At 50.3% G+C, this 17043-nt stretch overlaps 1 protein-coding gene across 6 annotated transcripts in view; it reads right to left on the reverse strand.

Annotated features, from left to right (window-relative positions):
* LOC119972690 (collagen alpha-1(XV) chain-like) overlaps window positions 1-17043 on the reverse strand; it is a 521348-nt gene that overhangs the window by 61510 nt on the left and 442795 nt on the right. For all 6 annotated transcript variants that reach the window (XM_038809807.1, XM_038809806.1, XM_038809803.1 and 3 more), the window contains one exon: window positions 10068-10196. In XM_038809807.1, coding sequence (XP_038665735.1) covers window positions 10068-10196 — 129 coding nt within the window. The remainder of the gene's footprint in view (window positions 1-10067; window positions 10197-17043) is intronic.

Genomic DNA, 17043 nt, shown 5'->3' on the forward strand with positions numbered 1-17043 from the left:
GCTGGGTTCAGCCTGATTCAATTCAAGTTGGTGCATTGGGCACATTTGACTAGGGCACGAATGAGTGGGTTGTTCACGGACGCAGAGGACAGGTGCGGAGCGGAGGACAGGTGCGGAGCGGAGGACAGGTGCGGAGCGGAGCGGAGGGCAGGTGCGGAGCGGAGGACAGGTGCGGAGCGGAGGACAGGTGCGGAGCGGAGGACAGGTGCGGAGCGGAGGACAGGTGCGGAGCGGAGGGCAGGTGCGGAGCGGAGGACAGGCGCGGAGCGGAGCGGAGGGCAGGTGCGGAGCGGAGGACAGGTGCGGAGCGGAGGGCAGGTGCGGAGCGGAGGGCAGGTGCGGTGCGGAGGGTAGGTGCGGAGCGGAGGACAGGTGCGGTGCGGAGGGTAGGTGCGGAGCGGAGGGCAGGTGCGGAGCGGAGGGCAGGTGCGGTGCGGAGGGTAGGTGCGGAGCGGAGGACAGGTGCGGAGCGGAGGGCAGGTGCGGAGCGGAGGACAGGTGCGGAGTGGAGGGCAGGTGCGGAGCGGAGGACAGGTGCGGAGCGGAGGGCAGGTGCGGAGCGGAGGGCAGGTGCGGAGCGGAGGACAGGTGCGGAGCGGAGGACAGGTGCGGAGCGGAGGGCAGGTGCGGAGTGGAGGGCAGGTGCGGAGCGGAGGGCAGGTGCGGAGCGGAGGGCAGGTGCGGAGCGGAGGGAAGGTGCGGAGCGGAGGACAGGTGCGGAGCGGAGGGCAGGTGCGGAGCGGAGGACAGGTGCGGAGCGGAGGACAGGTGCGGAGCGGAGGACAGGTGCGGAGCGGAGGACAGGTGCGGAGCGGAGGGCAGGTGCGGAGCGGAGGACAGGTGAGGAGCGGAGGGCAGGTGCGGAGCGGAGGGCAGGTGTGGAGTGGAGGGCAGGTGCGGAGCGGAGGGCAGGTGCGGAGCGGAGGACAGGTGCGGAGCGGAGGGCAGGTGCGGAGCGGAGGGCAGGTGTGGAGTGGAGGGCAGGTGCGGAGTGGTGCTCGAGGGGTCTGGCGAATCACACACACATGTTTTGGTCCTACCCTAAGCTCATGCGCTTCTAAATCTTCTTCAACACCATGTTAAGAATTCTTGGGATTGATTTGGAACCGTGCCATGATTTAGAATCCTAAATATTTTTTAAAAAATGAAATAAAAGTCTTTTCAGGTTTCCATACTTTCAGAGAATGAGATGAAATAGTGGATGGGTTCTTAGGCACTGGGAGGGTTTTATTAAGTTACATGTTAACATTATGGGCGCGATTTAAATGAAACATTTGTAAGTGTGATTTTGGGCACGTTTGCGGGAGTTTCTCCTCGGCTGCGTTGGTGAGGTCGCAGCCCATATTTAATGGCACTTAGTGCCAGAAACAAGCTTCCTCGAGTTACTCGCCATTACTGGCTGTCTTAACGTCTGATTCAACGGACTGACACCTCAGTGCCTCGCCGCAAACAGGGGGGAGCTGCTTTTGTTTCAAAACAATTATTTTTATTCAAATCTTTTTCATTTGTAACAATATAACATAAAATTGATGTTACAAATTACAAAATATAAGGAACACAGTCAACTGTTAAGAACACATCCAAATGGGCAGCACGGTAGCATTGTGGATAGCACAATTGCTTCACAGCTCCAGGGTCCCTGTTTCGATTCCGGCTTGGGTCACTGTCTGTGCCGAGTCTGCACGTCCTCCCCCTGTGTGCGTGGGTTTCCTCCGGGTGCTCCGGTTTCCTCCCACAGTCCAAAGATGTGCGGGTTGGGTGGATTGGCCATGCTAAATTGCCCTTAGTGTCCAAAATTCTATGATAATCTATGCTTAACCTGAGGCAAAAGTTCGGCACAGCATCGTGGGCCGAAGGGCCTGCACTGTGCTGTATTTCTCTAAATGTAACTTCCACACAATAAACTAAAAATCCCCTAACAGACGGTGACTAACTCTTTAAGAAAGGAAATGAATGGCTGCCATTTCAGCTAGAACCCTGCTACTGACCCCCTAGTGGTGTACTTGACCTTCTCCAAATATAAAAATTCCATGAGGTCACCCAACCAGACCGGGCGGAGTAGGAGACCTCCCCCCAAACAGAATTTGCTCCAGGCTATCGATGATGCAAAGGCAAGGACATCCGCCTTCAACCCTGTCTGCAGCACTGCTGAGTCCAATAGCCTGAAACTGACCACCAATGCACAAGGCATTGATGTTAAAAATCTCTGATATGGTGTTAAAGAAGCTTAACAACCTGGGACACGACCAGAACATATCAGTGTGATTAACTGGCCGCTGAGAACACTGCTCACAACTGTCACCCACCCCCGGAAATAAGCCACTCATCCTCGCCTTGGTCATATGAGTCCGATGCACCACCTTGAACTTGATCAAACTTAGCCGAACACAGGAGGACGTGGAGTTTACCCTGTGAAGAGCCTCACTCCACATCCCCTCATCCAAAATAGGACCAAATTTGCTTTCCCACTTTATCTTCACCTTGTCCAATAGAGCGGACATTGACAGAGGCCCTCCCGCGATTCACCGAGCGTAACTGGCTGAGTTCCCGACAGCGTGGTTCTAACCACCTATCGGCCGCCGGGAACGTCAGATGGCGGCTGCAGACTCAGTCCCAATGGACGGCCAGGCAAGTGATCGGGCGGGACCGATCCACGGGCGCTCACGTTCTTGCGGGGACCTACTTCTTCCATCACGGTCCGCGGTGCGAGTCCGCCATGTCGCACGGGATGGCCACCGCCATGTGCATGCGCGGACTCCCGACCAGAAGTGCAAGGCCCCGTATCCGCAGCCAGAGCTGCGACAATCATTCCGGGGCCCTGCCAGCCCCCTGCAGGTAGGAGAATCATGAAATGCCAGCGATTTCAAAGAAGCCTGTCTGGTCTTCCGAGATCATCTCTGGGAGGCAGGGCTCCAATCACAGCAGCAACGTCTTGACAAGTAATTTAGAATCCACGTTCTAAAGTGATATGGGTCGATATGACCCAAATTCCGCAGGATCCTTACCCTTCTTCAGGATCAGAAAAATAGAAGCCCGTGTAAGTGTTACGGGCAACAAACCCCAGGACAAGGAATCATTGAACATGTCCAATATTAACAGAATCAATTGACCCAAAAGCTTCTTGGAGAACTCAATTGGGAATCCATCAGGGCCGGGAGCTTTGCCCTTCTTCATTAACCCAAACTTTCAGAATCTCCTCAGGACTAAACGGGTATTCCAACTCCTCCCACCTTTCTCTCTCTACCAATGGGAAAGACAACCTATTTAAAAACTCCGCCATGACCGAACTCTCCTCTGGGGTCTCCGATCTATAAAAATCCCGATACAATGCTTCGAAAGTCGCGATGACTTTAAACGAGGCAGAAACTAAACTGCCACTCGAGTCTCTAATCTGTATCATCTCCCAGGAAGCCGTCTGCTTCCTCAGCTGATGAGCTAAAAGGCGACTGGTTTTATAAAATACCCCATGCGAGCGCCACAGCTAACTCAACACCTTACCTGTTCAGAATAATTCAAATAATGTCCGCAGTTTTTTCCTGCTCGCAAGCAAGGTAGGGAGTACTGATGGTCCACCTCAAGGATGGAGTCCACCAGCATCTGCCTCGCCACCCTCGCAATCCGTTCCATATGTGCTTCACAGAAGATTATCTCCCCCGAATAGCCACCTTTTAAAAAATATATTTAGAGTACCCAATTCATTTTTTCCAATTAAGGGGCAATTTATTGTGGCCAATCCACCTACCCTGCACATCTTTGGGTTGTGGGGCGAAACCCATGCAGACACGGGGAGAATGTGCAAACTCCACATCGACAATGACCCAGAGCCGGGATCAAACCTGGGACCTGGGCGCCGTGAGGCAGCAAGGCTAACCCACTGCGCCACCGTGCTGCCCTCCGAATAGCCACCTTAAGGGCTTCCCATAGCGTAGAGTGTGAGATAGACTCGCTCCTGTTAAACTTGGTATATTCCTCAATGGCGGAGGATTTAGGTTTGCAAAATCCGTTATCTGCAAACAAGGCCATATCCAACCTCCATGGCGCGTGCTGAGAGGGACCTGACTGTAGGACCAAGTCCACAACGTATGGAGCAGGGTCTAAAATCACAATAGCCACACCCTGCCCTCTTCCCCCAGTGGAGGAGACCTACCCACCAGAAAAATGCCTGTCTGTGAATATACCTGATGGACATGGGAAAAAAAAACTAAAAATCCTTATCTCTCAGATGCAAAAAATGCCATGGATCTGCCCCCTCCTTCATCTGTTCTATAAAAGCCTACAATGCCTTTGCCACCCTGGGCCTAGATCGATCCAACTTTAGATCTACAACACCGTTTGAGTTCTCTCCCAAGATTAGTTCATATGGGTATATGTCAGGAATGGAGGCCAGCAATATCCGAATGCACACCGTATATTCCCAGTTTGGCACATTAACTTTGATCAGGACTACCAAAGTGCTCGCCAAAGAACACAAAACATCACATGTCTGCAACCAGGATCCACCACAATCCTTGCCGCTGAAAATGGAACTAGTTTATTAATCCAAATTGCTGCCCATGGGCACTACCATCAAAGCCTGAGTGAAATATATGGCTCACCCCCCCCTTCTGCAATTTTGGCTGGTCCTTTATCTGCATATGAGTCTTCTGCAAAAACACATCAGCACTCAAACTTTTCAGGTGAGCGAATACTCCCTTACATTCCAGGTGACCATCCAAATTGAGGGTTTCTCATGCCCCTTGACCCGGAGTCAGCCATTTCCACCATAACCTCGGGGTTATCTAACAACTACTTCGAGACTACAGGCATGTGGCCTACCCAAGATGGCTATCAAGCCCACCAGCAAGACAAAACAAAGAGAGGTCTGTAGTCACCATCAGCAAACAAATCAACTCTAATCGAGCCCATGTTTTTTGTCAAAGGCGTCCATATCCTCCGGCACATCGAAATGATATTCCTTCGTCTCACAAGTCACTTGGAGCCATGCTAGCTACACCACCCTAAACCCAACTCCATTCTTATACAGGGTGGCTTTAGCCTTGCTAAACACCTTCCACTTCTTTGCGAGTTCAGCTCCAACGTCCTGGTAAAACCTGATGGCGTGACCTTCCCACTTATGTCCCCGATGCGACTTAGTCCATTTCAGGACCCGTTTCTTCTCCTGGAAACTGTGGAACCGTCCAGTAACAGCCCATGCTGGTTCATTGGGTCGGGGCTTCTGCCGGAGTGTCCAATGGGTTTGATCCAGCTCAGGAGGGGACGTCAATCCGCCCTCCCCCATCATCATCCCAAACATCTTCGAGAAACACTCTGTGGGAGTTGGGCCTTCCAAACCCTCTGGTAACCCCACAATTCTGACATTCTGCTTCATAGCATGGTTCTCCAGATCATATACCTTGACCCTCACTCAGTGCTTTATTATCCCCGGCCATCAAGAAGATCTCAGCCTCCAGCAAGGTTTTATTGAATTTACAGTGCAGAAGGAGGCCATTTGGTCCATTGAGTCTGCACCGGCACTTGGAAAGAGCACCCTACCTAAACCCACACCTCCACCCTATCCCCATAACCCCACCTAACCTTTTTGGATGCTAAGGGCAATTTAGCCTGGCCACTCCACCTAACCTGCATATCTTTGGACTGTGGGAGGAAATGTGAGTGCCAGGAGGAAACCCATACAGACATGGGGAGAACGTGCAGACTCCACACAGACAGTGACCCAAGCCGGGAACCGAACCTGGTACCCTGGAGCTGTGAAGGGGGGCATGGTGGCCTGGCCTGTGATAGGGACCTACCAATCGGCGTGCGGGCTGGTTCCGTGGGGGCCTACTTTACTCCGCGCCTGGCCCCAGTCGGGCTCTGCCATATTGCCCAGGGGCCGGCGTGGAGAAGGGAACCCCGAACACGCGCGGAAATATGCCGGCCGTTCTATGCCCGCAGACTCGCTCGGGCCATTCCGCGCGGGCTGGAGCTGCGGGGACCACTCTGGCGGCAATCTAGCCCCTCAGAAAGGTGAGAAGTCCTCACTTTCGGGGCCGCTGACGCTGGAGTCGTTGGTGCGGTTTTCATGCCAGCGTAGGGACATAGCCCCATTATTAGAGAATCCTGCTCGATGTGTATCAAGTGAGTTATTCATGTCAGACAAAATGCTTCTTCCCTTTCACTGACCACATGTTCATTATCTTGCAGGATCCCCATCTTTTGGGGCCAGGCCATCCGGAGTCATTCACCCTTCCACCCAAGAGATTAGGTCACCATCGAGGCGTCACAGCTGTGACCTGCACCTTCCACCAGCGCAGAGACCTGCACCTTCCACCAGCGCAGAGACCTGCACCTTCCACCAGCGCAGAGACCTGCACCTTCCACCAGCGCAGAGACCTGCACCTTCCACCAGCGCAGAGACCTGCACCTTCCACCAGCGCAGAGACCTGCACCTTCCACCAGCGCAGAGACCTGCACCTTCCACCAGCGCAGAGACCTGCACCTTCCACCAGCGCAGAGACCTGCACCTTCCACCAGCGCAGAGACCTGCACCTTCCACCAGCGCAGAGACCTGCACCTTCCACCAGCGCAGAGACCTGCACCTTCCACCAGCGCAGAGACCTGCACCTTCCACCAGCGCAGAGACCTGCACCTTCCACCAGCGCAGAGACCTGCACCTTCTACCAGCGCAGAGACATGGACCTTCCACCAGCGCAGAGACCTGCACCTTCCACCAGCGCAGAGACCTGCACCTTCCACCAGCGCAGAGACCTGCACCTTCCACCAGCGCAGAGACCTGCACCTTCCACCAGCGCAGAGACCTGCACCTTCCACCAGCGCAGAGACCTGCACCTTCCACCAGCGCAGAGACCTGCACCTTCCACCAGCGCAGAGACCTGCACCTTCCACCAGCGCCGAGACCTGCACCTTCCACCAGCGCAGAGACATGCACCTTGGTGGCCGCCATTTGGGACACAATCTGGTGAGTACCACACAGTTGCTTATGCACATCAGGTGGAGGCAAGAGCATCCAAGGGAGGCAGCAGTCGGAGGTCTGCTGTATCCCAGGACACAGCTGGGTCCCAGTCAGATGCCGAGCCTCTGGACAAGATTATTCCAGAACTGAAGCAGATGATAAGACGGAGCCGTGACATTGTGGAGGGGATGTCAACGACATTCGAGCGAGTGCGCAGCTAATTGGAGGAGTCCCAAAGACTATGGGGCAGGAGATGGTGCCAACAATTCATGGCATTGAGGCCAACACTGCTAGGCTGGTGACCGCAGTGGGAAACTGCCTATGCTCAAGAGGATAACGAAAGCCCAAAGCTGAGCGTTTGACTGTTAGCTGCTGCCTCTGTGATGCTGACGCTTCTAGAGTTCAGGCACAGTGTCCAGTCTTCAAAGTTTGATTGAAATGCGATGCAATAATAATAATCTTTATTAGTGTCACAAATGGGCTTACATTAACACTGTTACTGTGAAAATCCCCTTGTTGGCAAACTCTAGCACTTATTCAGGTACACAGAGGGAGAATTCAGAATGTCCAATTCCTCCACACAGACAGTGATCCAGGGCTGGGATCGAACCCGGGTCCTCAGCACCATAGGCAGCAGTGCTAACCACTGTGCCACTGTCCCTCCCCCAAATGATTATGAAAAGGTAAAAAGTGAGGAACCTTTTGGTCTGCAAGATATTTCCGGGAGGACACAAAAATAAGGAAAATAAAGAACAGTTAAAAAGGAAATTGGAAAAAAATTATTTACAGAAATATTGGCATAGAATCCATAAATTATTTCTAAAAGTTGTTCATGTAGATGGTGCCATCTCAAGACTTGATAGGCCAAATGGTTGTTTCCATAACAAAGAACAAAGAAGCATAGGATCAGACCCTTCGGCCCTCCAAGCCTGTACCAGACATGACACCAACCTTCGCCAAAACCCTCAGCACTTCCTTGTGCCGCATCCCTCTATACTCATCCCATCCATGTATTTGTCAACATGGCTTTTGAATGCCGTTAATGTATCAGCTTCTGAAACCACCCCTGGCAACGCGTTCCAGGCACTCACCCACCCTCTGCGTAAAACATCTGCTTCGCACATCTTTTCTAAACTTTACTCCACGGACCTTAAACCTATCCCCCCTGGTGACTGACCCCTCCACCCTGGGAAAGAGAGCCTGCCATCCACTCTGTCCATGCCCTTCGTAATCTTATAGACCTCCATCAGGTCACCCCTTTCTAATGAAAACAGTCCGAGTCTAATCAGCTTCTCCACATAGCTAACACCCTCCAGACCAGGCAACATCCTGGTAAATCTCCTCTGCACCCTCTCCAAAGCCTCCACATCCTTCTGGTAGTGTGGCAGCCAGAATTGTGCGCAGTATTCCAAGACGGCCTTACCAAGGTTCTATACAACTGTCGCATAAATTGCCAGTTTTTATACTTGATGCCCCGTCCAATGAAGGCAAGCATTCCGAATGCTTTCTTGACTACCTTGTCCACTTGTGTTGCCACCTTCACAGATCTGTGGACCTGTACGTCCAGATCGCTCTAACTTTCTATATTCCGAAGAATTTTGCCATTTACAGTATATTTTCCCTCTATGTTAGACCTACCAAAATGCATAACTTACATTTGTCCGGATTAAACTCCATTTGCCAGTTCTCTGCTGAATTCTCCAACCTAGCTTTGTCCTGCTGTATCTTCTGACAATCCTCAACACTATCTGGCATTCCACCAACCTTGGTGTCATCCGCGAACTTACTAATCTACGTTTCCCTCCAAATTGTTTATGACTGCGACAACAACTGAGGCCCCAGCAACGATTCCTGTGGAACACCACTAGTCACAACCTTCCATTCAGAAAAACACCCTTCTACTGCTACCCTTTGTCTTCTGTGACCCAGCCAGTTCTGCATCCATCTTACCACCTCACCTCTGATCCCGTGTGACTTCACCTTTTGTCTGCCATGAGGAACCTTGTCAAAAGCTTTACTGAAGTCCACGTGAACAACATCCACCGCCCTCCCCATAGAACATAGAACATAGAACAGTACAGCACAGAACAGGCCCTTCGGCCCTCAATGTTGTGCCGAGCCATGATCACCCTACTCAAACCCACGTATCCACCCTATACCCGTAACCCAACAACCCCCCCTTAACCTTACTTTTTTATTAGGACACTACGGGCAATTTAGCATGGCCAATCCACCTAACCCGCACATCTTTGGACTGTGGGAGGAAACCGGAGCACCCGGAGGAAACCCACGCACACAGGGGGAGGACGTGCAGACTCCACACAGACAGTGACCCAGCCGGGAATCGAACCTGGGACCCTGGAGCTGTGAAGCATTTATGCTAACCACCATAGAACATAGAACATAGAACAGTACAGCACCGAACAGGCCCTTCGGCCCTCGATGTTGTGCCGAGCAATGATCACCCTACTTGAACCCACGTAACCCGTACACCCGTAACCCAACAATCCCCCCATTAACCTTACACTACGGGCAATTTAGCATGGCCAATCCACCTAACTCGCACATCTTTGGACTGTGGGAGGAAACCGGAGCACCCGGAGGAAACCCACGCACACACGGGGAGGACGTGCAGACTCCACACAGACAGTGACCCAGCCGGGAATCGAACCTGGGACCCTGGAGCTGTGAAGCATTGATGCTAACCACCATGCTACCGTGAGGCCCCTAACATGCTACCCTGCTGCCCTAAAAATGGCCTGCACTGTGGTTTTGAATAGAGTCATTTCGGGAATATTCCCACACAGGGAGAAATTGCTGAAAACAGCTGCTGAAAACCTTCCTGAGCCTGACGTGATTTGAACACACAACCTTCTCATCTGGAGTCAGACGCGCTACCGTTACGCCACAAGCCCAATCTTCTTTGTCATCTCCGCATAAAACCCGATCAAGCTAGTGAGGCACAACAGCCCCTTCCCAAAACCATGCTGCAACAAAGTACGTTATCTCACAGGTACAGGGCATTTAACATATTTAATACTGTTAGGTTCCGTCATAATGTACATTTTACTGCACAACATTAAGGCTAAGAATAGATTTATTTCAAACTACTTACTACTGGCCCAGGTCTTCCATGAGGTCCAATGGGTCCTGCGGGCCCAGGGGAATGTGACAGGAACAACCCGCTGCCTGATTCTCCCTTTTCTCCTTTTTGGCCCATTGTACCAGAGTCTCCTTTTTCACCCTTTATGAGCCAAAAGACAAAAACATTTTAAGATGGTTCCTGAAGATGAATGCAGTTTACAAACGAATGGTTGCAAACATCAAAATAACCCATCGTCAAACTGTCAAGTGACATCAAAGATGTGAAACTATTTCTACGTAGACAAAATTATTGAGTTTATGGCAAGTCAAGCACATTGCAGAAAGCAGGAGACATACATCCAAACAACATCACTAAGATTGGGAAGCGTGTCCTTGTGGGGTCCGCACAGTGGGCAGGTTTAGCCTTTGACTAAATTGAGGGTTCCTGGATATACGCAAGTCGAGAAGACACAGCTGGAGTGAGGCACATCCAGAGTGGGAAGTTGGAACTTGGTAATTTGGTGCAGTGAGGTAATTCGGTGCAGAGTGGGAGAAGGTGCTTTTTCTCTACTGTTTTGTTCTCTCTCTTTCTTCTGGCCTGTAACTTTTAATCTGCAGGGAGAGAACCAGGGAGCATCTGAGACCCTGGGTGAGTTCTCCCAGTGAGCCAGAGAAGACACAGCCAGAGTGAGGCACAACCAAGAGTGAGTTTGGGAATTTGAAGCTAGGTGGGAATTCGAGGCTGGGTGGGGAGGAGGTGCTTATAACCCTGGTAAGTGACTGGTAAGTAGTTTTTCTTTTCATTGTCTAATTTATTTATTTTTCTTTCGTTTTTTTGAAATTGTAGTTGTATAAGTTTACCTAAGGTTTAAGACATGGCAGGAGATCCCAGACCCATACCATGCTCCTCGTGTGCGATGTGGGGGCTCAGGGACACGTCGACTGTCCCTGGCTCCTTCACGTGCAAGAAGTGTGTTCAGTTGCAGCTCCTGTTAGACCGCTTGACGGCTCTGGAGCTGCGGATGGACTCACTTTGGAGCATCCGCGGTGCTGAGGATGTTGTGGATAGCACATTTAGCGAGTTGGTCACACCGCAGGTGAACGTTACTGAGGGAGATAGAAAATGGGTGAACAAAAGACAGAGCAAGAGTAGGAAGGCAGTGCAGGTGTCCCCTGCGGTCATCTCCCTGCAAAACAGATATATTGCTTTGGATACTGTTGAAGGAGATTGCTCACCAGGGGAAGGCAGCAGCAGCCAGGTTCATGGCACCGTGGCTGGCTCTGCTGCCCAGCAGGGCAGGAAGAAAAATGGCAGGGATATAGTGATAGGGGTCTCAATCGTAAGGTGAATAGACAGGTGGTTCTGTGGACGCAATCGAGACTCCAGGATGGTATGTTGCCTCCCTGGTGCAAGGGTCAAGGATGTCTCGGAGTGGCTGCAGGGCATTCTCGGGGGGGAGGGTGAACAGCCAGCTGTCGTGGTGCACATAGCCACCAACGATATGGGTAAAAAACGGGATGAGGTCCGACAAGCTGAATTCAGGGAGTTAGGAGTTGAACTAAAAAGTAGGACCTCAAAGGTAGTAATCTCAGGATTGCTACCAGTGCCACGAGGTAGTCAGAGTAGGAATGTCAGGATAGATAGGATGAATGCGTGGCTCAAGAGATGGTGCAAGAGGGAGGGATTCAAATTCCTGGGGCATTGGAACCGGTTCTGGGGGAGGTGGGACCAGTACAAACCGGACGGTCTGCACCTGGGCACGATTGGAACCAATGTCCTGGGGGCGTGTTTGCTAGAGCTGTTGGGGAGGGTTTAAACTAATATGGCAGGGGGATGGGAACTGATGCAGAAAGTTGGAAGGTAGTAAAACAGGGACAGAAGCAAAAGGAAGTAAGGGGGTAAGTGTAAGGCAGAGAAGCCATAGTCAAAAATTAAAAAGGGCGACAAGGTACATTGACTGAGGGGAGCTCAGTGAATAGGCCCAGTAATACTAAAAGGAATAAAACCGGAAGTAAAAACATTAATGGTAAGCAACGTGGCAGGTTGTTACATGAAGATATGGGTTCAACGACAAGGAAAATTAGGAGAAAAGTGAAGAGGAAATATAACTTAGGAGAGGTTACTGAACGAGATGTTAAGATTCAAAACAGAGGTAAAAAAACCAACATAAGTGTACTTTACCTGAATGCTCGTAGTATTCTGAATAAAGTAAATGAGTTGATTGTGCAAATTATCGTGAATGACTGATTTAGTGGCCATTACTGAAACATGGTTAAAGGATGGTCACAACTGGGAGTTAAATATCCGAGGGTATCAAACTATTCGGAAGGACAGAGTGGATGGTAAGGGAGGTGGTGTTGCTCTGTTATTTAAGGATGACATCCGGGCAATAGTAAGGGATGACATCGGTGCTATGGAGGATAAGGTTGAATCCATTTGGGTGGAAATCAGGAATAGTAAGGCGAAAAAGTCACTGATAGGAGTAGTCTATAGGCCACCAAATAGTAACATTATGGTGGGGCAGGCAATAAACAAAGAAATAACTGATGCATGTAGAAATAGTACAACAGTTATCATGGGAGATATGAATCTACATGTCGATTGTTTTTTTTTTATAAATGTTTTTTATTCAGTTTTCATGTTTTATATTGAACAAATTACAAATTGTTAGAGAGAGAAAAAAAAAAGAACACGCAAAAATTAACATATATATTTACAGGTGAGCATCTTCGTAGTAATAACTGTGGCCTCCCCCTTTTCGCCGGCATACATATTTTACATTCCCCAACATGTTTATTGGCATTTATTTCGTTTGGTTTTGGGCCTTAGCTAGCCATCAAACCCCCGTAACGAGCCCGTAGCCCCCCCCCCCCTCCCCGCCGGCTACCTTCCCCCGACTATTCTTCCTCTTGTACGTTGGCCACAAACAGGTCCCGGAAAAATTGCATGAATGGCTCCCACATTCTGTGGAAGCCGTCGTCCGACCCTCGGATGGCGAATTTGATTTTCTCCATTTGGAGAGAATCCGAGAGGTCGGACAGCCAGTCTGCAGCTCTGGGCGGTGCTGCTGACCGCCAGCCAAACAGGATTCTACGGCGGGCGATCAGGGAGGCAAAGGCAAGGGCGTCCGCCCTCCTCCCCAGGAATAGATCTGGCTGGTCTGAAACCCCGAAGACCGCCACTATCGGGCATGGCTCCACCCTTACCCCCACCACTTTGGACATAGCCTCGAAGAAGGCTGTCCAGTACTCCACAAGTCTGGGGCAAGACCAGAACATGTGGGCGTGGTTGGCCGGGCCTCTTTGGCACCGCTCACATCTGTCCTCCACCTCCGGGAAGAACCTACTCATACGGTTTCTCGTTAAGTGGGCTCTATGTACCACTTTTAGTTGCGTCAGGCTGAGCCTTGCGCATGTGGAGGTGGAGTTGACCCTATGCAGTGCTTCGCTCCAGAGTCCCCACCCTATCTCCATCCCCAGGTCGTCCTCCCATTTCCTTCTTGTTGCGTCCAGTACGGTGTCGTCCCTATCTACCAGTCGGCCATACATGTCACTACAGTTCCCTTTCTCTAGGATACTTGCGTCCAGTAGGTCTTCCAGTAGTGTCTGTCGTGGCGGTTGTGGGTACATCCTTGTCTCCTTTCGTAGGAAGTTTTTGAGCTGCAGGTACCGTAGCTCGTTCCCCCCAGCTAGCTGAAATTTCTCTGTCAGTTCGTCCAGTGTTGCGATCCTGTCGTCCGTGTATAGGTCCCTGACTGTCAGTGTCCCCCCCGTCCTGTCTCCACCTTTTGAAGGTGGCGTCAGTCAGTGCTGGTTTGAACCTATGGTTGTTGCAGATGGGAGCCTTGTCCGACATTTTGTTCAGGCCAAATTGCTGCCGCAGTTGGTTCCAGGATTGGAGGGTGGCTGTCACCACTGGGCTGCTGGAGTGTTTTTTGGGTGGGGATGGGAGTGCTGCCGTGGCGAGGGCCCGGAGGGAGGTCCCCATGCAGGAGGCCTCCTCCGCACGCACCCACTCGGCTTCTGGCTCCTGGATCCATCCCCTTACTCGCTCGGCTGTTGCCGCCCAGTGGTAGAATTGTAGATTCGGGAGGGCTAGCCCCCCCCCGGATTTTGTTTTCTGTAGGACCTTCTTTGGGATCCTAGCATTTTTACCCCCCCCCATACGAACGCCATGATAAGTTTGTCCAGCGCTATGAAGAAGGCCTTGGGGATGTAGATCGGAATGGATCTAAACAGGAAGAGGAACCTGGGCAATACGTTCATTTTGATCGTCTGGACTCTTCCTGCGAGGGAGAGTGGGAGTGTGTTCCATCTTTGCAGGTCTTTTTTACTTCCTCCGCCAGGCTGGTGAGGTTCCATTTGTGGATCCCTTTCCAGTCATGGGCTATTTGGATCCCCAGGTAGCGGAATTTGTGTTTGGCTTGTTTAAATGGCAGCCCCTTTAGTGCTGCGCCCCCCCCCCCCCCCCCCCCCCCCCCCCCCCCACTTGCTGGTGTACTGGGAAGATCTCGCTTTTGCTCATGTTGAGTTTGTAGCCCGAGAAGGCTCCAAACTCTTTCAGGAGCGCGATGATTCCGTCCATGCTGCTTTGTGGGTCCGAGATGTAGAGGAGCAGATCGTCTGCATAGAGTGAGACTCTGTGCTCTCTGCCTCCCCTTCGGATCCCCCTCCAATTTTTTGCTGCCCTGAGCGCAATTGCTAGCGGATGTCGATTGGTTTAACCAGGTCGGTCAAGGCAGCCTTGAGGAGGAGTTTATCAAATGTATCCGCGATAGTTTCCTAGAACAGTATGTAATGGAACCTACAAGGGAACAAGCGGTCCTAGATCTTGTCCTGTGAAATGAGACAGGATTGATTCATGATCTCATAGTTAGGGATCTTCTCGGAAGGAGCGATCATAATATGGTGGAATTTAAAATACAGATGGAGGGTGAGAAGGTAAAATCAGATACTAGTGTTTTGTGCTTAAACAAAGGAGATTACAATGGGATGGGAGAAGAACTAGCTAAGGTAGACTGGGAGCAAAGACTTTATGGTGGAACAGTTGAGGAACAGTGGAGAACCTTCCAAGCGATTTTTCACAGTGCTCAGCAAAGATTTATACCAACAAAAAGGAAGGACGGTAGAAAGAGGGAAAATCGACTGTGGATATCTAAGGAAATAAGGGAGAGTATCAAATTGAAGGAAAAAGCATACAAAGTGGCAAAGATTAGTGGGAGACTAGAGGACTGGGAAATCTTTAGGGGGCAACATAAAGCTACTAAAAAAGCTATAAAGAAGAGTAAGATAGATTATGAGAGTAAACTTGCTCAGAATATAAAAACAGAGAGTAAAAGTTTCTACAAATATATAAGACAAAAAAGAGTGGCTAAGGTAAATATTGGTCCTTTAGAGGATGAGAAGGGAGTTTTAATAATGAGAGATGAGGAAATGGCTGAGGAACTGAACAGGTTTTTTGGGGCGGTCTTCACAGTGGAAGACACAAATAACATACCAGTAACTGATAGAAATAAGGCTATGACAGGTGAGGACCTTGAGAGGATTGTTATCACTAAGGAGGTAGTGATGGGCAAGCTAATGGGGCTAAAGGTAGACAAGTCTCCTGGCCCTGATGGAATGCATCCTAGAGTGCTAAAACAGATGGCTCGGGAAATTGCAAATGCACTAGTGATAATTTACCAAAATTCACCAGACTCTGGGGTGGTCCCGGTGGATTGTAAATTAGCAAACGTGACACCACTGTTTCAAAAAGGAGGTAGGCAGAGAGCGGGTAATTATAGGCCAGTGAGCTTAACTTCAGTAGTAGGGAAGATGCTGGAATCTATCATCAAGGAAGAAATAGCGAGGCATCTGGATAGAAATTGTCCCATTGGGCAGACGCAGCATGGGTTCATAAAGGGCAGGTGGTGCCTAACTAATTTGGTGGAATTTTTTGAGGACATTACCAGTGCGGTAGATAATGGGGAGCCAATGGTTGTGGTATATCTGGATTTCCAGAAAGCCTTTGACAAGGTGCAATACAAAGGGTTCCTGCATAAGATAAAGATGCATGGCATTAAGGGTAAAGTAGTAGAATGGATAGAGGATTGGTTAGTTAATAGAAAGCAAAGAGTGGGGATTAATGGGTGTTTCTCTGGTTGGCAATCAGTAGCTAGTGGTGTCCCTCAGGGATCCGTGTTGGGCCCACAATTGTTCATAATTTACATTGATGATTTGGAGTTGGGGACCAGGGGCAATGTGCCCAAGTTTACAGATGACACTAAGATGAGTGGTGAAGCAAAAAGTGCAGAGGATACCGGAAGTCTGCAGAGGGATTTGGGTAGGTTAAGTGAATGGGCTAGGGTCTGGCAGATGGAATACAATGTTGACAAATGTCAGGTTCTCCATTTTGGTAGGAATAACAGCAAACGGGATTATTTAAATGATAAAATATTAAAACATGCTGCTGTGCAGAGAGACCGGGGTGTGCTCGTGCATGAGTCGCAAAAAGTTGGTTTACAGGTGCAACAGGTGATTAAGAAGCAAATGGAATTTTGTCCTTCATTGCTAGAGGGATGGAGTTTAAGACTAGGGAGGTTATGCTGCAATTGTATAAGGTATTAGTGAGGCCACACCTGGAGTATTGTGTTCAGTTTTGCTCTCCTTACCTGAGAAAGGACGTACTGGCACTGGAGGGTGTGCAGAGGAGATTCACAAAGTTAATCCCAGAGCTGAAGGGGTTGGATTACGAGGAGAGGTTGAGTAGACTGGGACTGTACTCTTTGGAATTTAGAAGGATGAGGGGGATCTTATAGAAACATATAAAATTATGAAGGGAATAGATAGGATAGATGCGGGCAGGTTGTTTCCACTGGCGGGTGAAAGCAGAACTAGGGGGCATAGCCTCAAAATAAGGGGAAGTAGATTTAGGACTGAGTTTAGGAGGAACTTCTTCACCCAAAGGCTTGTGGATCTATGGAATTCCTTGCCCAGTGAAGCAGTTGAGGCTCCTTCATTACATGTTT

Source organism: Scyliorhinus canicula, chromosome 10 (genome assembly GCF_902713615.1).
Source record: "Scyliorhinus canicula chromosome 10, sScyCan1.1, whole genome shotgun sequence".
Classification (NCBI taxonomy): domain Eukaryota; kingdom Metazoa; phylum Chordata; class Chondrichthyes; order Carcharhiniformes; family Scyliorhinidae; genus Scyliorhinus; species Scyliorhinus canicula.